At 37.7% G+C, this 24,194-nt stretch overlaps 2 protein-coding genes across 5 annotated transcripts in view; one reads left to right on the forward strand and one right to left on the reverse strand.

Moving 5' to 3' along the window:
* Window positions 1-605: 605 nt before the first annotated feature.
* ASB14 (ankyrin repeat and SOCS box containing 14) lies at window positions 606-23,186 on the forward strand. Of its 4 annotated transcripts, XR_663524.1 has the most exons (12): window positions 606-663; window positions 1,093-1,132; window positions 2,263-2,474; window positions 3,003-3,058; window positions 4,430-4,561; window positions 4,658-4,816; window positions 6,808-7,053; window positions 8,720-8,891; window positions 10,412-10,955; window positions 11,825-11,978; window positions 12,708-13,053; window positions 23,103-23,186. XR_663524.1 is itself a non-coding variant. In XM_009322312.1 (11 exons), the coding sequence occupies exons 3-11, from the start codon at window positions 2,347-2,349 to the stop codon at window positions 12,899-12,901; spliced, it is 1,785 nt and encodes a 594-aa protein (XP_009320587.1). In that variant the 5' UTR covers window positions 606-663; window positions 1,093-1,132; window positions 2,263-2,346; the 3' UTR covers window positions 12,902-14,065. The 4 variants fall into 4 exon arrangements, 3 of the variants coding, with proteins under 3 accessions (XP_009320587.1, XP_009320590.1, XP_009320588.1); XM_009322312.1 differs by lacking the exon at window positions 23,103-23,186 and having other exon boundaries at window positions 12,708-14,065; XM_009322313.1 differs by lacking the exons at window positions 606-663; window positions 23,103-23,186 and adding an exon at window positions 887-963 and having other exon boundaries at window positions 12,708-14,065.
* Window positions 19,134-24,194, reverse strand: part of APPL1 (adaptor protein, phosphotyrosine interaction, PH domain and leucine zipper containing 1) — a 29,624-nt gene continuing 24,563 nt past the window's right edge. Inside the window, exons 16-22 of the mRNA XM_009322311.1 lie at window positions 23,091-23,140; window positions 22,529-22,703; window positions 22,392-22,428; window positions 20,753-20,899; window positions 20,446-20,496; window positions 20,005-20,094; window positions 19,134-19,402 (exon numbers count right to left, since the gene is read on the reverse strand). Coding sequence (XP_009320586.1) covers window positions 19,253-19,402; window positions 20,005-20,094; window positions 20,446-20,496; window positions 20,753-20,899; window positions 22,392-22,428; window positions 22,529-22,703; window positions 23,091-23,140 — 700 coding nt within the window. The 3' untranslated portion in view covers window positions 19,134-19,252. The remainder of the gene's footprint in view (window positions 19,403-20,004; window positions 20,095-20,445; window positions 20,497-20,752; window positions 20,900-22,391; window positions 22,429-22,528; window positions 22,704-23,090; window positions 23,141-24,194) is intronic.

The raw sequence follows: 24,194 nt of genomic DNA on the forward strand, positions 1-24,194 counted from the left end.
TCCTACTTTCACTATTATAACTAGGCATCTATGTCCTTCATTTCCTTGCTTATTGTGTGTTACACCAGCATAACTTTTCAGCATGGGTCTGTCTTTCTGAAACTGTGCTTTTCCCTCTAGAGACTCTATAGGTTTATCTTTTGTTTGCTTTTCTATTTAGTATGTGAATTGTGATTAAGCAATCAGAAACACATAGTAATTTTTAATAGAGCTCTTGCTTGATTATATTTGCTTGTTTATGTTTACTTTCATTGTTTTTAGTTTTTCTTTTTACTCTGTCTTACTCTTTTAAGTAAGCTCCTAACAGTATCTTCAGTTTACTCTCTTAGGAAAGCACTAAAGAATTTTCTTTCCATAATGTAATAGTTGCTACTTATAGTTCTCAAATTCTCATTCCAAAAACTGTTAACAAGAGTATTTTTACAAAGAAACTGGACTTCTAATTCCTGCTTTTGCTGACACCATTTGTCAGGTCAGATTATTAAACATAACTAACCTATATGAAAGAAACATGGAGAAAGTCCCAGAGTATCTTATGATTGGGTATTTATAGTGAGCTATTAATGGACGTAGGCTCCACTGAGATCATTTTCAATCCTGAAAATATCACTTTCAACTTAATAATCACTTCTTCAAAGTGTGAGGCCTTCCCTCTTTCAGAAGGTGAGAAAAACCAGTATATTTTCTCAATTCATAGGAAAATTAGTAGTCTTTTTACAAAAAAGAAATTGTCTAGATTTAAAATGTTTATATACTCATTGTACTATAGGCATAATTGAATACTGACAGTTACTTGTCTGTATATTTTGTTAATATATTTCTCTTTTTTGCTACATGTACAATTACAGAGCAAGGCTTTGCAATCACACATTAGGTGGATCAGGTAACAAATTAAATGATGCAGGTTTACTATGAATTACTGCTGCTCAACTTTAAGATGTTTCTAGAATTATTCCAAACTTTGTAAGTGGCATGTTGACAACTTCCTTCATTTTGCTGTGCTCATTCATTTTGCTAATTTATTTATTTGCTTTCAGTTTTACTTACTCATGTTATTTTACTTTGCCCTGTATTTTTGGTTGTTTTTTTCAGGCCAACTCTCTTGAAAGACAGAAGTGGAAGTTTTGATAAGGTAAAACAGATGAGAAGTTTGAGCCTAACAGAACATCGGTGATTTTAATCTGTAATAGCATATAGCTGAATATACAAAAAGAACAGTGTGACTGCTTATGCATATAACAGTGTACATCTACACACATTATACTATTTAATGATTGATTTGATCATTAATAATTTTTATGATTTCCTCTTAAATTTTAACATTTAAACTTAACAAATCATATAAAAGGGATTAATTTCTATGCTCCGTTGTTTGTATTACAATCTTAAAAGGGTAAATATATTTTTAATTGAACCCTTTCAACTTGGCAAACTTTTTTTTAAAAAACTAATGCTATTCTTAAGCTTTTTTTTTTTAAATTCATTCCATTGTGGTTACACCAGTGTTTTTTATTTCTGCTTGTATTTCGATATATATCGTTGCAGTATTTTATATATATCCCTTACAAGTGTTAGAAAAAAACAGGCATGCATTGAAGAAGAATGCAGAATTGTAAGTTTATCTGTTCTAAATGGCTGTAGATTATGTACATAAGGTGGTAAAGTTGGTCCTTTTTCAAGCATGGAATTTGATGTTGTTTCAGTTGGAAGGCTGATGCATGTAATAGCACAAAACTACAATACTTTCCTGACTACAAGACACGGCCCTAAAGGTATCTTTGTTGAAACAGTTTGAACAAAGGCTATTATTAAAAAATTTCATGTCCTTCACTTGCCCTTCACTTCCAGGCCCTCTGTGAACAAACTGAAAAAACATCCCAAGTCTTATTGCATGTCTGTTTTCCTACCAAGGAAACATCAGAGCACAATTGTGATGATATTTGAGTGTCTAAAAGACTTAAGAGGGAATGACTATTTATCTGAAAACTAAGATTTACTTATTTTTGTTGCTTTCTTATAAGTAATGCCAGAACAAGTAGCTATTCTATATGTTCAGTCTGTGGAACAGAGATAAAAGCTAGCACGTGCTATTGGAATAGAAAACCTTAACTCTGTTCTTAATAGAATAACTCTTTGCATTGCAAACTTAAATACTTGGGAGAAGGCTGGAGCTTGAGATGGAGAAGTTCCGATTGATTTATTTTAAACTATGTTTCATTTCTCTTGATACTTAAACAGTGATTGCTATTTCTATTACTCCAGATTTAACCTGAAGATTTAACATCTGCTTCCAATTAAAAAGCAGTGTTTCCCAACGAAAAGTGATCCGAGTTGTGCTGATTTGCCATGTATAATTCTATATATCCATTCAATGATGATTCTGATGATGAAATCCCTACCCAAGAAGCTATTCAGGAAAGCTTACAAGATAGGCATAAAACTGAAACAAGTGGCAGTGCAACAGAGGATGAAAGGTAGTAAGTTATTACTTCTATTTTGTGTGTTTTCTTGGCATTATTATAAGCGTGTAGTAACCTTATTTTCCTTTGTGACTCCATATGTTGTATTGCTATGACCTTGTCTCATGGATACTGGAAACCACTGGTAGCTCAGTTGTTCTGAGTTCTCCCTGAAAAAGTATACCCGTTTCCTCAAAAATATGGAATGTATGAAACTTTCAGGTGGCGTTTTACATCAGTATCTAAATGAGTACAAGGCTTTATGAAGAAGATAAGTATGTGATGTAAACATAGATTGGTATGGTAGCTTTCCCTCATTTTAGTATTAAATTGTTGGCTTTTGTGTGAATAATCCAATATTTATAGTGGCAGGGGAAGACCAACAAAAAAAGTGTTCTAATGTGTTAAACCCTGACAAAACCTACGTAACTTACAGAAATCTAACATGTAGTCTAGACTTGAGTATTTAAATTAAGGTATAATTATATTCTGAACTTCACATTAGTTTTTACTTCTCACTTTATTTTTGTTCTGTTTATGCAGTTTCCAGTATATTGCAAGTAAAGAACATGGAAAGATAATTGCAGCAATTCGGACAGTTAAGTACAAATACACCGCACTAAGCCTATACCCCTAGGAATCACTTGGGTATTGCATTGTTGAGCAATGCCTGCATTTTAGGTGTCTGATCACCTGATTTAAGTGCAGTTGTTCTTTATGTAAGTCTTGGGGGAGGAGTAAGGCAACTAAAAACGGGACACCCAAAAGCTAACTTATTAGATAGGAACATGGTACTGGGATGGGTTCAAATGTCATTCCTCTCAGAGATTCCAGTACTTCACCTCCTGGAATTAGGGGAAAATGCCAGGCCTTTTTTGTAAAATAAGCAACAGGATGGCAAGGCCCTAGTCAATTAATACTTCATAAAAGCATTTGCCACTTTGAGAGATACCCAGATTAAAATCCCTTCTCTAACTGAAGAGTGTTCCAGAATAGTTCCTTAACTGCCAAACTTGAGTGTATTCCAATATGAGATGCTCTTAGTCTGCTCCTCTGAAACTTCTACTTTTTGTGGTATAATCAGTTTATATACTGAGTCACAGAGATAACTAAACAATGAGCGTAAGTAGTACAGCTGTTTGGACAGTTGTCTGGCAGTGGGAAACCTTCAGCTCATTCCTTAGACACGTCATAGTAGTTACAGAGATATTTAGTGGAGTAGGAATCAAGAAACCAAGTCTTTTCTGGAAAAGCAAATGCTATAAATGTTCCATACACAATGGAGAATATGTCTAAACTCTAGTTACACTTGCTGTCTGGCCTTATGAATATATAATTCTTCCATATGTAGGAGAACTTCAGCAGCAGAGATTGAGAGCGGTCTGTCTCCTCACCCTATAGTTGTAACTAACAGGACAGACTGCCTTCTCCCAGGAATGACGGGATAAAAAATGAGAACAGAAACCAGGCCTTTACTTAAACAGGACTTCCAGCCAAGAAAGTTTTGCTGTTTCTTGATGAGATACAAAATTGAAAATATAATCACTTATGTTGATTAAAGATCCAATAAGATTGTTAGTAAAAGCAGGAATAATGAGATAGGTCTCATCCGTGAAACCAGCTTCATTTTACTTCTGCCAACCTAAATATTTTTTCTTACAGTTTCACTAGGATACCTGTATATACATTAAAATTTCATGCACTATTGCTCATGAGAGGGTTGTATTTGAAATATTTTAGTCATATTATTATAATAAGTTTTTTCAATGTATAATTTAAAATGCTTTGTGAGTCAATGTCAATCATTGATTGTTCCATTCATGTAAACCACCCTCTGAGAAAAAATTGCTTTGACAAAGCAAGTTGTTTATTCTAGATATACTGATGGGATAAATGGCACACAAATTAGTTGCCTGAATTTTGTTTTATGATGAGTAATGGGATATGTGTCTGTCTTAAAAATATCACAGGCCAAGAAGAGGCCTTGATGAAGTTGGTGAAGCACAGTTCTGCTTTTGAAGAAGCAGATCAGCAAGGCTGGCTTCCTGTGCATGAAGCTGCAGCACAGCTAAATAAGAACATCCTTGAAATAACTTTGAAAGGTACAGAGTCCTTCTGGTTTTCCACCAAAAAGTTTTACACAGTCGGGTTTGATGAATCATCCAGCTTCAAATGTGTTCTGCTTTTCTGTATTTCAGCCTCTCGTGCCATTACGTGGGAACAGACCACTCTAAAAGGGGAAACACCTCTCTTGGTGGCAGTAAGAAATTGCTTTGTAGACAATGTCCGCTTTCTCCTGCTCAATGGCTGCAATCCCAACGTTAAGAATGAAGAGGGAGATTCTCCTTTAGTTATAGGTGAATACCTTATTTAGGGGTGGAGAGATGAGGGAATGAGGTGAGATTATAGTTACACATTAGGTTTCAATTTGGCATATTTGACTTCAAATCAATATCTAAAATATTTTGCTATAAGGAGCAAAAAATGTTAACCTCAGTATTGAATGTGTCTGTCTCTGTCTCTTTTTCTTTAAGACTTTAAATGAGCTGACAATTCAAAGTTAGGGATTGTCACCACAAAGTTCTTAGCATTATTTATTAATTAAGGTATTATCCTTATTGGTCTACTAAAGTATGGGAAACATAGAACTAGGAGAAGCTAAAAATCTTTCCCCGAAGTCTGATGCAATGCATTGAGCTCCAGATGCCTACCATTTTCCATCCCTCAGTTGCAAAGAGTTTGAGGTTCAGGATGACCATACATCTTTTTCCTCAAAAAATCAAATAGCTTTCTCAATGAAGTGCAGAGTATCTTCCTCTTCCTTGGCATCATTTATGCAGTGGTGCCAGATAACCAGGTCCTCCTGCTGCTTCATGCTATTACTGTTCTTCATGTCTGCAGGCATAAAACATTCATATTCTCTGCTTACATGGTATCTCTTTCATTGCATCAGCTTCTCTTTGTCCAAAACCCATGGTAATTGGTTTTGATTTTCAACAATTATAGCAAACCAGCCTGATTTATCTGCATTACATAGAGCGTAAAACAGTGTGTGTCCCTATTCAGACATTGTTGGAATTAATCCAAGTATGACAAGTGAAGAAGCTAGCCTGGCCTAAATTCTAGGTTCACTTCTCTTTGATTTTTTTTTTTTTTTTTTCAGTTGAAGAAGGAGGTCTCATACCTAGCATCACTCTTAGTGTGAATGCCATTTTAATTTGATCATGCGTAAGAACTGTAATTCTTGATTTGTAAAGAACCATATTTTGCCAAGATGTTTTTCTAAAATGTTCTGTGTTTGTTTCATTTGCTTCCTTCAATTTGGGCTATGATGCTGTTACTCTTACTGAGTCCTGGCCAAAAAAAGGAAAGAGTATTCTCATTATCTGTGTTCTAAAGGAGTGCTGTAAGTTTCTTGGATGAACCTGTAAGTTTTTCTGTATTGGAAGGGTGTTTTTTTCAAAACTATTGTTAAAGGAAGAGAAAAAAGCCTACCAACCATCCGTAGGACCCCCAGTCCATCCTTTTGAAATTACTAAACCTTCTAGTCAGGGCCACCTGCTTAGAAAAGATGTAGAGAATTCCTAGGTACTTTTCAAGTGCATTATATTAAAATGCACCATCCCCCAAGAAGGGGATGTATGGGATTTATCTAAAGCAGCCGTGTAGGTTACAGATAATGGGATATCATAGGTTATGTCCATGGTATCATAGGTATGCTGTCAATGGTATTTCAAGCAGCTGTGGCACATGAAGCTTCTCTGCCTAATCTGTCTCGGTGAAGGGCACTCACTGTTCTAACCCGCACAGCCTGGAAGATCAAAGAGAGAAGGAGGGAAAGGCGTTGCTTATTCATTCCATCCACTGGAGCCAATGCAAATTACTCTTTTAAGATCCTTACTGACTTAACAGATCCGGCTTATTAAGCTAAGAAGGCATATGACATAGTAATTTTAAACTTTGTTTCATATTATGCTAACTGCTTATGAAGATGAAATAGAGCGCTCTGAGCAGGCCAACTCCTGACCACACCAAGTCCCTGTATATGATCTCCATCTGGTGGCAAGGAAAGTTGCATTCTGTTGCATTATCAAACACAACAGAGGATTACAGAGAGAAAAAGAGATTACCATAAAATTATTCATTTGTATAGTTAATGTTACCCTGGAAACAAAGAACAGACTTGTTGATAAGTTAAACCTTTCAGTGTAGTGTGACATTTCTTAGTGTATAAGTAGGACTGCCAGGAACAGCTCAAGCTTTCCTGCGCTGCCACGTAACAGAAGCCATAGTGCCTAGAATAGTATTGAATAACGTTCTGGCTGATACTTCGCTTATTGTCTTACAGCAATTAAACATGATTCATATGAGATTGCCTCCTTGTTGATAAGTTCTGGTGCAAAAGTGAATTTGCAGTGTGTCCACAAGAGGACTGCCTTACATGAGGCAGCCAGACTGGGCAAGAAGGATCTGGTGAAGCTTCTCCTTCGTTCTGGAGCAGATCCTGACCCTCGCAGTGGATATGGGCTCACACCTCTAGCACTGGCTGCACAGATTGGACATACAGAAATTATGGAGCTCTTATTGCAAAAAGGTGAGACTTTATTATATAGGATGTTATAGGAAGAGAAGGCTCAGGGTGGGGGTCTATCTTGTCAGTGTTATAAATATCTAATGGGATGGTATAAAGAAGACAGAGCCAGATTCTTCTCAGTGGTGCCCAGAAACAGGACAAGAGGCAATGGGCACCAACTGAAACCTAGCAAATTCGGTCTGAACATAAGAAAGCACTTTTTTCTGTGAGGGTGATTGAACATTGGAACAGGTCACTCAGAGAAGTGGTGAGTTGTATCCCCATCCTTGGAGATACTAAAAACCTGACTGGACATTGTCCTGGGCACCCTGCTGTAGCTGACCCTGCCGGAGCACAGAGTTGGACTGGATGATCTCCAGAGGTTCTATCCAACTTCAACTATTCTGTGGTTCTGTTTTACAAATCAGTAGATTGATTTAGTAACGTGTAGGTTCAGTGGTGGTGTTCTTCAAGTGAGTAGAAATTGTAAGCCACATGAAATGTTTAAAGCCCAAATGGGACAAAGTGAATCCTCTTTCCAGCAGAGAAAAGTACTTCTAAATGCAGAGGTAAAAAATTGTTCTTAGCTTAGTAGCCAGTAAAACTTTGCATTACTGAAGTGAAAGGATATGAACTGTTATCATGTTACTGAGTGTACAGCCTGTAGTGTTAATAGATCCAAACATATACAAAATATATTTTTAGAGATTACTTACTTGTAGCAAACTGTAGTAGTCATCAGTGAATGCTTTGCAAAACTGCAAGCAAATCTGACACATGGCAGGAGATATTTTGTCTGCATTTTTGGATGGCATCTTAATTTATTTGAAGAATTTGACTTCCAAATTGTGTGAGTTGAGGTTCGTCTAAAGAATTCCTAGTATCTAAATTTCATGTTATAAGATATATATGTGTGTGTGTGTATATATACACACACATATATATTCCCTCTAAAGTAGTTAGCCTATTTACGCACATTTTTATTAGTCTTCTGAAAGTTCTGTGATTGGATTAAAACTGGTTATTTTAAGATATGCCTTCAGAAATAGCAGCAGAAGTAACTTTCCTTACTAAAGAAAATTAAATGCTGTCTGCACCAAGAGGATTCTTGTGATGTAGTTAAGTAAAGGCCTGATAAAGACTACATCTTCATAATAGTCAAATATATTAATATTTTAGCAAATAGTTGTAATTGGTTTTAAATGCAATATTGTTTTCTCATGTAGACAGGTCACTTTAGGGAAGGCCTGACAAGACATTTATGGTGGGGAATCTTATATGATGGCTCAGCAGCACTGGAACTGGATTGTATGAACTGTTTTGATACTGGGTTCTCTCATATTTACAGTTATAGCTGTCTGGTCTTCGTAAAGTAGAAGAATTGAAATGCATTTTATCTAAACCAAAAAACAATTGTTTGTATGAATAAGAACCAAACCCCTTGCTTGCCTAGTTCTAGCAGCAAGTCTTACTGTGTAATTGTGTTCAAAGCAATTTGGACCTTCTTGTTCCCAGGACTACATAAACACATCTAAAACCAAGGATCCGACATGAAGGTTTAGGCCCATAGTGGTTTTATTTGGTGAAGAATAGAATTCGCAATACGTGTCGCTGGAGGGTTGGAGATATTAATTACTGCTGGCTATTTACAGTGACTACTGTGAAAATCCTTGATGCTTCTTTCCAGGTGCGGATGTTCTTTCACAGGCAATGGATTGCGCTTCTGTATTATTTGAAGCAGCAGGAGGAGGAAATCCAGATTCTCTGAGTCTTTTACTAGAATATGGGGCTGATGCCAATGTACCAAAGCACTCGGGTCATTTGCCAATCCACAGAGCTGCATATAGAGGACACTTTCTGTGAGTTAATATACTTAAAAATCAAGTAATGGGTGACACCAGAAATACTAATTTTGCTAATTCTACCTTACTCAAAGCAGGCAGCAAATCTGTAGTTTTGTAGAAGGAATTCTTTTTGACTGCGTAAATGTGAGTTTTCTGCGTCTGAAAGGGACCAGTCAGGATAAAATCTTCATCATTTTAGGATGAACATACTAATTCCTATAGTATTTACCCACTTGGCACAAATAGTAACACTGTCCAGCCTGATATTGAGGTTCTTGGGACGTCCTCACTCTCTTTGGGTATGCATCATCTCCACCCCATCACAGGAGGGTAAACGTACTAAATAACCCTTATCCCCTAAGTCTATTTGTTTATCCCTTGTCCTGGTTTTGGCTGGGATAGAGTTAATTTTCTTCCTAGTAGCTGGTACAGTGCTGTGTTTTGGATTCAGTATAAGAATAACGTTGATAACACACCGATGTTTTAGTTGTTGCTGAGCAGTGCTTACACTAAGTCAAGGACTTTTCAGCTTCCCACGCTCTACCGACTGAGAAGGCTGGAGGTGCACAAGAAGCTGGGAGGGGGCACAGCCAGGACAGCTGACCCAAACTGGCCAAAGGGACATTCCATACCATGGGACATCATGCTCAGTACATAAACTGGGGAAAGCTGGCCGGGGGGGCCGCTGCTCGGGGACTGGCTGGGCATCAGTTGGCGGGTGGGGAGCAATTGCATTGTGCATCACTTGCTTTGTATATTCTTCTTATTACTATTATTATGATTATGATTTTATTTCAATTATTAAACTGTCTTCATCTCAACCCACGAGTTTTCTCACTTTTACTCTTCCAATTCTCTCCCCCACCCCACTGTGGGGGGGAGAGTGAGCAAGTGGCTGAGTGGTGCTCAGTTGCCAGCTGAGGATAAACCACAACATCCCTATTTTAAAGACAGGAAGGCTCCTGGAAGTTACTTATGCTAAAATCACAACCGATAAGTGAGAAACAAGTCTTCAATACTAGGAATGTTGCGTTGTGGTTAAGAATCTGAGGATTCTTAATTCCTATGTTAATATTTAAATATAATTTCATTAATATATATCAAACTTAAACATATTGTATATATTAAATCATGTATTATATGTATTCATGTAATAATATATTATGTTCTATTAATTCCCTAATTCCTATAGGTTAAGCAGTAACACCGTGCTCTTGACATTCAGGAAAAGCTTCTATTGAGAAGGAATCATTATTCCTTTAACAAGGAATGGGGTTGTTCATGAATAATAGTATAATAGAATAATATTTTATATGTAATAGGTGTAAAGTCAGTATGCTGGCTAACAATTTAATTGTTAGCAATGCGAGTCAATGCAGAGGTATAGCATGCAGTGGTACTGATTTGGTGGATTAAGACAGTTGCATACAGTCATGATGAATTCTGAAGCCCGGCAACACAGAGAAATTCAAAGATTGAGCTAGATGAACCAGTATGTTTAAGATTCTGAGATTATTTTTTTTTAATTTCTTCAGAGCCCTAAAAAATTTAGTTCCGGTTACTAATTTTGATGCCATTAAAGAAAGCGGGATAAGTCCAGTTCACTCGGCAGCAGCAGGAGCACATCCTCAGTGCCTTGAGTTTCTCCTCAAATCTGGGTTTGATGCCAATTTCATGCTGGATCAAAGAGTTCGCAAGGGGTATGATGACCACCGGAAATCAGCATTGTACTTTGCTGTTTCCAACGGGGATATCTGTTCAACGCAGTTGCTGTTGAATGCTGGAGCCCTGCCAAACCAAGATCCCATCAACTGTCTCCAAATAGCCTTGAGAACGGGCAACTATGAATTAATGAATCTACTGCTCCGACATGGGGCTAACGTCAATTACTTCTGCAGAGTGAATACAACACATTTTCCATCAGCTCTACAGTATGCGCTGAAAGATGAAGTCATGTTAAGAATGCTGATGAATTACGGGTATGATGTGCACCGCTGCTTTGATTGCCCTCGGGGAAACAGTTTGCATTCCCAGTATGTGACTGATGGATGGACTTCTACTGTTATCAAAGATACAATGGTAAGTATGTCAGATGGCTTCGTATGTTGTTTTACTGCCAGTATCCTTCCTAAAACTAAATGCAAGTGTGCTTAATGCAGTGTCAGAAAAGGAAGTTTTGAAACTGTGAGACAGTTTACGCATAAAGGCAGGAATAAACAAGGCTTTAAAAATAAATAGATGGTGCCATGAGGCCTGGTTCATGACAGCAAATTATCATAAACAATATTTTTTAATTGTGAAAATATAGCTGATGATATGCTAATGATCAGTACAGAATTGGCTCTCCAGGGCAGTCTTGCCCATGCTGTGAAAGCGGGGACTTGCAGGCTGGCTCGCTGGGTTGTCTTGTGTCGTAACACTGATGCTGGAAGGCTGTCGTAAGGACCCCCTGGAGCTGGCATGATAAGCACCGAGCAGGAATTAACAAACCTGGACCGACCTAGAGAGGTTCCTAGAGACACCCACCAGGGTCACTGTTTTGCCGTTTGTAAAGCCCGCTTGAACCTAATAAACCCTTCTTTAACCTGAAGATAAGGGGGTGCGGCATGCACTGGGCTGGTGGGTCCCCCTGTTCAGCATGCTGGGACACAAGTCTAGATTCCACTTCGGGGAGTGGTAGCACTTCTTTTTAAGTACTCAGTTACCAAATATATAGCTGCTTAAGTTCATTTTTGGATCCAGTACAAAATAAACATCTCGCAGATTTTCAGATTCTGCTAGCCAGGCTTAATGCAAACTGTGACAACCTCTAAAGCTCCCCTGACTGACAGAACGCTCACTCTTCCTGGCATTCTGTTGAAGTTATTTAATTGCTCTTTTGCTGCAGAGGTGCAAGTAATTTACAGGAGTATTGAATATTATCCTATTAAACATCTTGTTTTTATCAGTTCTGTGAAGTGATAACCTTGTCATGGTTGAAGCATCTGTCTGGGAAAGTAGTGCGAGTAATGTTAGATTACGTCGATCACGTTAGTATCTGCTGGAAGCTAGAAGCAGTTCTCAAAGAACAGGAACTCTGGCCAGACATCAATTCAATTTTAAGTAAGTATCTGATGTTTACCTCTGAAATGACAAACAAGCTGTTTTGGGTTTGGGGCCTTTTTTGTTGGTGGTATTTTAGTTTTCATTTTCTTTACCTCAGACTGGTGCTTTTCTTGACCCCTGTTAGGCCAAAAGTTATGTTTTGACAGTAAGAGACCTCTTAAAAATCAGTCTGTGCAGGATTTAAACTAAGTTTCTCTCAGAAGTCTGAGAGAGTTAACTGCACAATTCATGTAGAGCATTTGGGAACTTCAACTAGAATGTAGACAACACAATCCTCTTCAAGGGGAGAAAAGCTTTTCCCCCCACCTCAAGTTGATGGAACAAATTGAATGAATTACTGCTTTTAATTAAGTGATTTAATTCTAGTCTAGATTAATTCTATGTCCTTTTTGTTTGTACGTAGATTAAGTAGTGACTCAGAATTCTACTTTTAGTAGCTTCTTCAGGTTGACGGAAAACTGGCACCAGTTATTTGGGGTTAAAAGTACATCCCCCAAACTTAACTACTTAAACTTGCATTAAGCTACATTTAGCCAACTTGACAGAAACAAAATCTGTTGATTTAGCTGCCAATGATTATAAATGTATCTGAGAGACGTATGGGCTGAGGTAAAAAGGCTAGATCCTGACAGGTCTGGTTTTCCAGGTAGCAGAGTACTGAATAAATAAATTGAACAAAATTTAATAAATAACTTACTAATATCAATCTCGCCTTCTCATTTCTAGCAAATCCTCGCTCTCTGAAGCATCTTTGTCGTCTGAAGATACGGGAATGCATGGGCCGGTTGCATCTCCGTTGTCCTGTCTTCATGACCTTCCTTCCACTGCCAAACTGCTTGAAAGACTACATACTATACAAGGAATATGATCTTTATGGACGGGAGAACTTCGTAGGAACCTACAGCCTCAACTGTACATAATTATTAGTTCTATGTTTTGAAGGGAATGTTGACGTGGATAAGACTGTCTTATGCAGCTGCTTTTTTCTTTTGGGATTTTCTCTCCTATGCATATTAAGGAATACCAGCATTTCCCCCCTCACCCCCTGAAGAAAATGGGGAGAACCCAAAATGTAAGTATTGGTGATCCCATTCTACATATCTGCTGGAATGTAAACTATCTGAAAGTTACGGCAAGAGTATTTGAAATGCTTAGTGTGAAAAGTTAAGGAACTGTAAAATGTAGGGCTGCAAGCTTTGTGTTATTGCTAAGTTAAAGCTTGTCGTAACAGGTAACACTACCCTCATGGCAGGGTTAAACTCAGGATTTAGTGAAAGGTGAGGGATTTAACTAACACCAGGAAGGGAAATAGTTCTTTTTTCTCTTGTACCTCCCTTTCTCTTGCCAAGAAGCAGTTTTTTGTTTGTGAAGTCCTGCATTGAAGTTCTGAAGAGCAGCCGAAGTAGGTTTATTTTTTTCACCCACTTAAGCAATCCCACATTCTAAGCAGTGAAATGGGATTAACAGCCATAGAAACCTCTGCTTATCACAGCAGCTAGTGTGGAATACTGATGTTTCAACAAGAAGGCACTATTTCTGAAAGACGTGTTAGTTCTGCATCTCATTCTCAGGTATTGATGTGTCTCATCCATTATGTATTTTGATTGCTCTCTCTAGAACTAGGTTTTCCTTTTACAGTGCTGTCCAAGGGCATGCTTGCAATTTTTGGAGTTTCTCTTCATCTAGTTGGAGCTTAAGCTTTTGGAGCACTATCTGTCAGCAGTCACAGTTTTCTTAAGAAGTCTTACATAGTACGCACAGACCCACAGCGTGCCCGTTCTTTCTAAAAATACTGCAGATGTCAGTCCATATTTTAGAAAAAAATGAAGTTCATCAACACACTTGGCATTAGTAGTATTTATTCCTTCATTATCAAGTAAGCATAGAATTTTTTTTCTCCTAGTTATACATGCATCTTTATCATGGAAGTTACATAATTCAAAAGTCTGCTTTTCCCCAGAAAAATCTACAAACCTTATAAAATACAGATTTAACCATAATGTAGTTATGACCCATTGCTTTTTACATGGTGTTTATCATACAATAAACTAACGAAGATCGTGAATAACGCATCAGTACCCATGTTAATGGTTGTGCTGGTATAGCCCTGTACGTGTGAATTCCGACCATTATCATAACCACAGCTCTGCAGAGCGCTACACAGTCATGTGACTACAACAACATGTGCGCTGAACAGCCAGCTACGATGGTAAGGATCATCTTCTGCTACCGTTCAGTCTTTGATTGTTGCAAAAGCAAGGTATCAGCATTCCCAAGTACAATAACTTCCTCTGAGGTTGTCTGGCTAATATGATTAAAATTAAGAGAACTGAGATACGCTTTGACAACAGAGGGATATAACTGCATGTTAAAACTTCTTTAATGGAAGGGAACGCAGCCGGTCACCAATAATGGTACTTCCTGGAAGTCAGTATTATGAAAAATGCAGGAGGCTTTTGCATCAGTACAAATCCCACCCAGAAAGTTACTATAGTTAAGCTTTTATTTAATCTACAAAATGCTGACTGAAGCCCTGGCATAATACGTTGACTATCCACATTTCCAAGATTAAGACACAACAAGCAAAGTTGACGTAAGTATGCCATTGGAGGTTTTTAATACAGCTATTCAGGGAAAATGTGCAAGTCAGTCTCAAACATTGCAAAAATCACTTACACTTCACTAGAACAGGACCAATCCAGATCATCATCGTAAGAATTTGACCACTCCACTCTTACTATAAAAATGACCTGAAAGATCGTACAAAATCCTTGGCTTGCAGTATAAACTTCATTAGGAATACAAGTGCATTCACAATGACACACTGACTTATTCTTGTCATGACAACTTAGATACCACTGTGGCAGGAAAAAAAAAAAAAAATCAACTTACTGCTTGGTTAAAAAGAAAAGCCTTGGAGACTAATTGACCTGCAATAAATTTTCTAAAATAGAGCAATAGAAAGAATATAAAATATCAGCTCTTGCTGTTAGACTAGACAATATCTCTACTAAATTCACTAAGCGGAGGCAGGTTTTCTTTCTCTATGTGAATTCTTTCCAAAATAACAAGAGACTCCACAGTAATGTAGTTTTCTCCATTGGCTTCTCCTAAATTCTGTGCAACTAATTCATCAGAATTTGCCTTAAACATGTGCACAAATGTGCTTCTTTATATCAATGTACATAAATTATATCTTCATAAATAGCTTCAGCTGTTTCAGGATTTTCAGCTCTGGGTTTATATCCATATGAAGGTGAAATCTGACAGCATTGTAGAGGGGGAATGTTCCTTAACTCTTAAATACTACTTTACTGTTAGATAGTAAATTGTCTTGATAGAATTTCAAACCTAAACAGATTAAGGAAGTAACAGACTATCAAATTCAAACTAGTTTACACTACCTGCTCGTGACCAGTTATATACGGCTAAGTTGTATATGACTCTTAACTTGTTCTCCGATTTAAACTTGGAGAAATCTCTTAGTGGCCATAGAGGAGTGCTAGGTATTACCTATAATGCAATAAAATGCATACACATAAGCACACTTTACATATTTTGATATTCATGCCATGACATACATAAAGAATGTATGTAGCTTGAAACAACTGGCAGTGAGACTCGCTTGGTCTGCAGTGTGTAAATGTACATAGTGTAACAAACTTAACATCCCCTTACCTAAGGGGAAAAAAATGTGGCAGTAACTATGAGGCTGCAATTGGCAACATACAAAGTTAGTCCTAAATAGCACTGCCGATTCAGTACCTGTGCAAAGTCACTCTAAAATCATACACTTGAAAGAATATTTTCAGGAGTGTCTGAAATAAGAGTAGATGCACATGAAGCGAACTACAGCTTCAGCTGGAAGTGCTTGAAAGATCAGCCTGTAAGTAAAAGGCAATAGGAAATACTGAACGGGAGAAATAAATTACAGGAGAGGAAACCAACCAGTAATTCACTTACAGTAATAAAATGCTCAGGTGGTGAAATCCTGCTGCAGTAGTTCCCAGGAGAACATGAGGTGTTTATATTAAGTCATACTCTCAAGGAAAATGCTAAGCACTTTTTTTTTTTTTAAATTAACAAAAATGTTTTCCAATGAAGTAGTTCTAAACATCATAGGAAGAAAGGGATCAAATAGTTTTTTATTTTGGGGAGAAGGGCATGGACAGCTCAGCAGCTATTTTTTGCCTTGAGGTAGGTCTAATTACACAGCCATGTGCTCCTCCCCTTAAGCAAAACTCAGTAATTCTCACCCCCGCTGCTAACTCATTACACCATTCCTGTTTAACTTCCTCATCTCTTCCGACCTGCCATTTGCTCTTGCAGCTTTCATCCCTCTCCCAGATGCTTTTATATCATTTTGCTCATTTTACACCAGTGAAACTCTCCTAAATAAGCAACACCCCACCCCCATTTCATTCATGCGTATCAACCTGTTTTCTTTAACTACTCTCTTCACTCATGTCCCCTTTTTTTAGTGGTTAAGATGAGAATCATCCAACACAAATGAAATGCACTTGACTCCCATGCTGTCTGTTTTAGAAAACTACATTTAATGGCATAGATGGAAAGCCTGAAAAGCAAATGGAACAATTCCAGTCACGTATTGCTAAATCTGAAAAATCCCCTATGACAGTAAATTCCTCTGCCAACTTTATTCTCCCGCTTTCTTCCTCATCTTTGCAGATTTATGTCTAAAAAAGTAATGGTAGGTTTCAAGAAAAAACAGTAATTCAATTTCCTGACATTTCTTCAAAACAGGCTACACATCAGAAATGCTTTTTGATGAGATTGCTGATCTATTAACTGTCTGCCATGTGGAGCTAGGGCTATGGCAGCTAAACTGGGTAACACAACCAATCCCACTCTGACAAACCGGGGGACTGGATTCTAGAAACTGGAGACCACTGCTTTCATATTCTTCCCGTGCTGTTTCAAACTACTTCATCTTCTGCATGTACTTGAGGAAGAGAGTAAGACACAGTAACCTTGAGCTATGCGGTCATACTATTTGATAGAAACCAGAACTATCAGTAAGTAAAAACAAACAAAGAGAAAGAAACATGAAGCGGAACGATTTGCTGAGACAAACTGGCTGCCATGCAACTATCTGTAAGCCTAGATTTAGGCACAAAAAGGGGAAAAAAAAAAAAAACAGATTTGCTGCCTCTGTACATTTTTGTTGGCAAGAATAAAACCAGTCTCTTAAGGATGAGAGCTGAGAATAGAAGACTAGATAAGAAATAAAAATGCCACGCTTTTTTAGGAAAAATCCTCAGATTTGTGTGGTCGATGTGACAGTGTGCTAGCCAAATCTGGCCACAGGGCAATGCCATTTGGCCTGACTGGGCAACAGCAAAAGCAGGTATTTCTGCAAGTGACTGGCTACTCTGGGGATGAAAGATGTACTGCAAGAGGAGCTGCTAACTGACTCGGGAAGAGAACCTGGAGGCTCTCTGCTGCTCCGCCTCCCGCTCCACCTCCTCTTTTAAGGCAGGAGTACTGTGACCCCTTGGGAGGCTGCTGAAGCCCTTCCATAGGCTGTGGTGCCAGTAACACCTGCTCTGAGAGCTGCTCTAGCTCCTGCTGCATAGCAGCCCCAGTGCAGCAGACTGTTAGTCCTGCCCAGGCGCTGCAAGGGCAGGCACTGCTCCCCCTTCTCTCCTGTGACAGGAGCAGTGAGCTTCTCCATAGAAATTCACATCTCCAGCATAAGGGGCAGGAGGAGACTGCCTTCTTTAGCCAACACAGGGCCACTCCAGCGCGTGAGGAGAGCTAAGGACATTGATCCCTCTATGCACCTACAGCCATCCAGCAGAGAGGGCCTGACATTCCTCACTTACTTTATCAGCACTGAGCAACTCCGGCTATGAAGGGGTGGGCCATCACCAGCTGAGGGGGAGATAGTCTGAAAATTGCTTCCATTCCTGAACACCAGAAATGCCCTGCAATGAACTGGAAAACACTCATAACTGTTATAACTTGGAGTATAAGCGTATTCTTCTCTTTCTACATTTCCTGTTATTTTCATGCCACTATTAGAGAGAGATCTTCTGTTCCACTGGATTTTAGTATTTATAGTAATTAGTGCAAAAATAAATATTTCTCTTCAAACAAGTCTTCTCTTCTGGATCAAAAGGTGAATGCACATTTAGTACTGTACAAAATAAATATTACACAGGCTATGGAACACGGAGTTCAGATTACAAGCTGTAAACAGACACTGCTTTGAAAAATGCTCGACAGGATTGACTCTAGGCTGTAGGATTAGCATAGTCTCTTCAGAGCTAGTAAATTCTGTTGGCGAAATCAATTTCCATAAAAAGATTTAAAGAGCCTCAACTCATTTTCAGTAAGTAAGTGTAGTGTACTGCTGGCAAGGCATTTACATATTCAGAAGGTTTTTTTCAAGTGATGGAATTCAAGATGTTCTGCAACTCTAAGCATGTTTTATAAAAAGTGAACTCAAAGGCTTACAGCTTTTTATTACACGTACTGGGGAAAACCAAGAACGTGGCACTGTTGTACTACAAGAATATATACGTTATTCTTACCATTTGATAAGGAATGCTTTATACATTCCTCATGCAGCAAAGTGCAACTGCGTCTCATCAGCTCTTATCTAGGTCTGACAGTATTTTTTTTCTCCTGTTGAAAGAAGTCTTTCAGCATTATATTCACTAAAAAAATCAAGACAGTATCATACAGTGCAATATGAAACAAAAAATAAGATCTTTCTGTCTAGAACTATTGCACATCTCACTGATGTTAATAAGGATTTTTCCTTCTACATCGAAGAAAGTTATGTGCAGCAAATTAGGTAAAGCTTAGCACTGTCTTATTTGGACATCCACTTGTATTACCGTCAAGGTGTTCGCCATGCTGCAGGGTAAAGAACATATTTCAGTGTACTGCTGAAGTCCAGTGAGAGTTTTGAGTTTTGCTTCAAGAGCAGTCAACTGCACTGAGAGGTAAGTGGGGATCCCCCCCCAGTTTTTTCCATACTGCAGAGAAGCCTTGAGAAAACATCATTTTGTAATAAACATGGTAGCATCACCATGCTTCATCTGGCATACAGAAGAGAATTATACTGGCATGAAAACAGAAATCACTTAACTGAGAAAGAAAAATCAAGGCATAATAGGGTCTACATACTGTGAGTCTTTTATATAATACAACAGACCCTCCACCTACATTTCACTTCTTGTAGAACTTGTGCCATTTCACCAGGGATAGCCACGATTCCAATTTTAATAAAGTAGACAATCTTAGGCTTCAGATTCTCTCTTTTTCTTTCCATCGTCTCCTAAATCACTGTCTTCCGACTGGCTACTGCTAAGGACTACAAATTGTCCTTCTCCACTGCTCTGGTTCGGTCTGCTGGAAGCAGCGATCAACCGGCTTTGCTCCTCTAAGTCCTAGTTTGAGAAGGGGGGGTTGGGAAAGCAGAAAAAAAATACTCACTTTAAAGCCATCTACAACCGAAACAGGACACTGTTATTATGATTTGTAAACTATCTTTTGATGCTATCGATGAACAACTTTCTGTACAGAGGGAATTGAAAGACTGAATAGGAAACCAAAACATTTACATTTCGGTAGCTGGCAGCATTAGAACAGCTAATGCATTAACGCATTTGTACCTATGCTCCATACAACACAGCGGGTCAGAACAAGTGTCTGTCTTTGCCTACAGCCCGCTCCCGGCAGCCCCTTCCTCACCCTCGTCAGCAAATGCAATTATTTTGGGCCTGTGATAGGTGTTCCTTCAAGCACTGCTCTTAAGTACTCCTATAAAGACGTTTCGTGGTTTATCTCCTCAGAAGAGCTCTTTTTAAAAACTGCTATACAAAATTATACAAAATCTGCACAGGAAATACTTCTAATAATTAACTGAATTCCATAATGGTCTATGAACTTGTACTCAAGAATGTGATAGTGGAGCTTGGAATACAAAACTGCAAAAGAAAGAAAGTAGGAAAAAAAAAAAAGAATATTAAGAAATAATGAAGAAATGTACCTTTTCAATTTGTTTTTGTTTATTCAGTTCTTTTTGTTGTTTCTCTTTGACTCTATCTATTTCTTTTTGCTTTTCTGATGCTTTTCGATCCTAAAGGGCAAAAATGTAAATAAAGTAAGTAACAACAGCCTGAGATGTTTGATACACTACCGATTTATGACAGTTCGCTCAAAACTGTTACGCCACCGTTTTGATTATTCTTCTTTTAAAGGACTGGTATGTTTGTTAAAAGTGAATCCTATCTGGAATATTGTTCCACAGTAGACACTGATCAAAGTCTTTTTATCTCAGGTTTAAATTCTAGAAAACAAATCCCTTAAAATACACCACAACAGTATCACTGCATCTATTCGCACCTTGCGGAATATATTCCATTACACATATTAAATACACTCTCTCCCTTCCATTCACAAGCACCCCTTGCCCCGAAAAGATCCTTACCAGTTCTGCATGAAAAGCTATCTGTTTTGCCAGTCCAACAGAGTCACAAATCTAAACACAAAACAGATGATTGGAAATAATCAAAAAGACTCTAATAAAAATGCCTTTAAAATTAAGCCAGATTCCCAAGTTAGATATGATAGCATATTAAAGCACTTGCAGGTACTTAGACTGTCAGGTTTAACTGTTTTTCAGTGCGTACACAAAATACTCTCCCACAGAAATCCCTTAGACAGCGTGAATGGATCTAACGTCTTGGAGTCCCCATCAGGTTCAAAACTGATACAAGTATAGCCATCACCAATACCTTTTCCCCTTCATTATTTGATTCAAAGATATAGCAGACGGAGGTTTGGCGGCTCTCGACTCTCCCTCCTGAAGTTCTAAGCACAAATCCAAAAAGGCGCTTATTCTCCTGGTGCGTAGCATACAAGACTACACTGGGCAAAGGAAACTGCCAAAAAGGATCAAATATGGAGAATTAAAACTGGTTCCAAATGTTTTCTATATGCAGTTTCAATATACTGCACATCATTAATTACTTCAATATCATAAATGCACAACCACACCAGAAGAAGTTACAACCTGACCAAACCCGTAATTACGAAACACGAACAGTAGGTTAGAAGGCAAGGATTAAATTATTCAAAAGATAGGAAAATTTCTAAAAACACACTCCACGTAAGAAAAGGGGACCGCATTTGCAATGCGATTCAGTCATCTTTCTAAATGTGAATACACTCCTTTTTTTCTTCTTTAAAGAGACATCATTCATACAAATGACAGCTGTGACTAGGCTTTCAATATTTGGTCCCAGGCAAAGGCACTACTTCTCCAAAACCTTTACCGCAATAAGTTCAGCTCTCCTGAATTATGTAAGTAAGGAAAAAAAAGAAAGAAAAATCCCAACAAAATGAACAAACCACGTATCCTCATTATTTTGTTACAAAAAACCTACTTTGCATTCTCATTCCTAAAAGAGGGTGGACTTCGAAATTTCAACTGTATCTTTTTAAGACTTACCAAAGGATAAGTTTTTTAATTCTGAAGGCCCCTACTACAACTGTTATAAACTGACTGATGGGGTGAGTTTTTCCTGACCTTAAATGATACTGGACATACACTCAGTTGATAGATCTATCTCACCTGTAAAAGCTTACAGCTTTGGGGCAGTTTTGAACTTTATGTCACAAAGGTAAAGAAAGAAAACAGCACTACTTGAAACATCAAGACATTTTCACATGCTTTGGATTTCCTTGTATGGAAATGAAAGTAATTCAGAGTCCCTGAAAAACTGAATGTTTTTAAAAGAAGACCCAAAGAAATTAAATGACCATAAATTGTGCATAAAGAAAAAGAGGCGGGGGGGGAAACACTTTGGAAATATGAAAAATAAAGACTGCTATTACTGAAGAATTAAGCTGGCCTTATTCAATATCCTAAGAAGAATTCCACTTACTTCTTTCAAGTGCATTTTTTATAAAGAATTAGGAAAAAACCCACCAAACTAGACAACTGTACAACACTCTCAATGCATTAAAAAACAAAAACCCAAAACAAAACCAAAAAAACCAAACACCAGGCAAACCCTTTTGGACTTCAGAACTAATTTGACTCCAACCTTAATGTTACCTCTCTACTAGCAATATAAATATTTATAATCAAACCCGTTGTTAAGATACAACATTATGCTTTCCCAAGATTTTACCCTATCAAATCGGGGCTGGGGGGTGTTTCAAAAGCCTATGTGACCTACTGAAATCACTCCCCTTAAACCTGATCTGCTAGTGTTTTTCTGTCTGCTTTAAATGTATGCATTAGTCTCCTAATTTCAGCATAAATTTGTCTGGAAATCTCAGTGATTTTTGCTAATATCTAATAGTACTATTTTTAAAGTAGAAGAATTGCATTGCTGGGTATTTATCTTAAAATGTAAAGTTACTTACTCGTAGTCTTGTAACTTGTGTCTGTGGATCAATTAACCTAAAAATTTGTTTTTAAAAACAAACCAGAAAGTAAATTTTACCAAAGTGAAAGATCATTCTGTAAATAAACATCAGTAAAAGTCAGGAAGCAAACTTACTTCAAACAGTCGCAAGTGACTAATAAATGCGATTCTGTCATCCTGAAAATGTTATGGATGGCGCGAGCTGCTAGTATTTGACGCATGGTTTCATAAACAACATCTGGACTTTCATCAGACTTCACCTCCATAGAGCCAAGAAATCTTACAATAAATAACTGATGAAGAATCAAATCTAAGACAAAGAAAAGTACTGAAAAAGTGAACTCCATTTTGGGTTTTCCATTCAAAACCAAAGATGGACTGCAGTCAGGAAAACTCCGAACTTCCAGTAACTTGGAAAGAGATTGCTCATACTTATGAATTAGAGGTGCAATTACTAAACAGCAAGTCACACATCTTTTCGTTTGGTTTAATGAATACAAAAGATGCAACGAATGCTTTTTAAAACAGACTTTCAGACAGTAGCCTCATTTAACTCAACTTGTCTAATATGCTGCTAATGTAACTAAGCGTTCTAAAACTGGTGTGAAATTAGAAGAGAGAAGCTATAGATGAAAACAGAAAAATAATTGTGAAATTCTATTTTTTATTTTGCATTGAAATAAAATTTTTGTTTTACCTTCTGTTTCAGATTTTGAGCCTCCAGATTCACCAAAAGGATTTGTGCGTCTATTAAAAAATGAAAACATTAAACCAGGAGTCAGATTACAAGAACCACTAATGAACAATGTAGTAGTCTCATGCTGCATCAAATAAGAACACGTAATGATTTCACAGACTTGTAATCCGGAGGAATAATGTATGATAAATCATAAGGACAAGCAATTTAATCAGGAGTTAGACATCAATTGCTATATTTGAGGGCTCAAATTTTGGGAAAAATACCAGATATCATTGTCCGATTGCTGCCATAGAGAGTTTTGCTCACATGGTACTTTTTTATATCTGAATTAAGTCCGAGTCAAAACCTTGTTAAGATTTGAAAAGATCTGGTTTTAGGGGATGAAACGTCACAGAACAGCTTCCAGAACAGACTAGCCAAAAGCTAGGCCTTTCAGTACCCCACAGGAGCACCACACTTCTCATCACTGTCTCAAGTTGTTGAATTACTTACTGAAGAGAAGTCACTGGTTTTGTTTCAAATGCAGCTTTCTGAAAACATCACTGGGGTTTTACTCCTAGAGGGTCAAGAGAAATGTGGCTATTTCTGGCTCTCAAAGACAGAATTGCTATCGGTTACAACGAAAAGTGAAAATACTCTAGGCTTCCAAGTCTACATTTTTCAAAAGCAGTAAAGCAATGCTGAAAAGAGCATGAGGAATGGGAAAATTTTATTTAAAACTTCTAAAGAGGAAAAACCCCTTTCTCTTTGGCTAACTGCTAGCTGAAAAACTATTGTCAGGGTTCAATAAACTTCAAATTAGGTTTTATAGGGGAGTAACGAAGGTGTCACCTCTGAATAGTTAGTGTTCTAAAAGCAAATTTCAGAACTAAGAGAAAAAAAATATGTCAATCTCTTGTTCGGTTACATGTCATACTGCCTGCCTGTTTTATTTTATCAGGGAAATCTTTTACCTAAGAGATGCCTAGTTTAAAGTAATAAAATTGTTCTAGATTGAACTCCGAAGTCAAGATTGCATTGCTGCAATGTTTATGTAACACGGACTCAATCAAGAATCATCCCATTAAATGCTGACCTGTGTAAATATGCTAAAGGGAAATT

The sequence above is a fragment of the Pygoscelis adeliae genome, unplaced genomic scaffold (assembly GCF_000699105.1).
Source record: "Pygoscelis adeliae isolate BGI_AS28 unplaced genomic scaffold, ASM69910v1 Scaffold404, whole genome shotgun sequence".
Taxonomy (NCBI): Eukaryota; Metazoa; Chordata; class Aves; order Sphenisciformes; family Spheniscidae; genus Pygoscelis; species Pygoscelis adeliae.

What these genes read in the sequence shown, in the direction of transcription:
- ASB14 (XM_009322312.1), top strand. Translation starts at nt 2,347, where the DNA reads ATGTATAATTCTATATATCCATTCAATGATGATTCTGATGATGAAATC. An exon ending in AATTGCAGCAATTCGGACAG is followed by an intron (nt 3,059 to 4,429) that starts TTAAGTACAAAT and finishes AAAATATCACAG; the next exon opens with GCCAAGAAGAGGCCTTGATG. An exon ending in CTGTTATCAAAGATACAATG is followed by an intron (nt 10,956 to 11,824) that starts GTAAGTATGTCA and finishes TGTTTTTATCAG; the next exon opens with TTCTGTGAAGTGATAACCTT.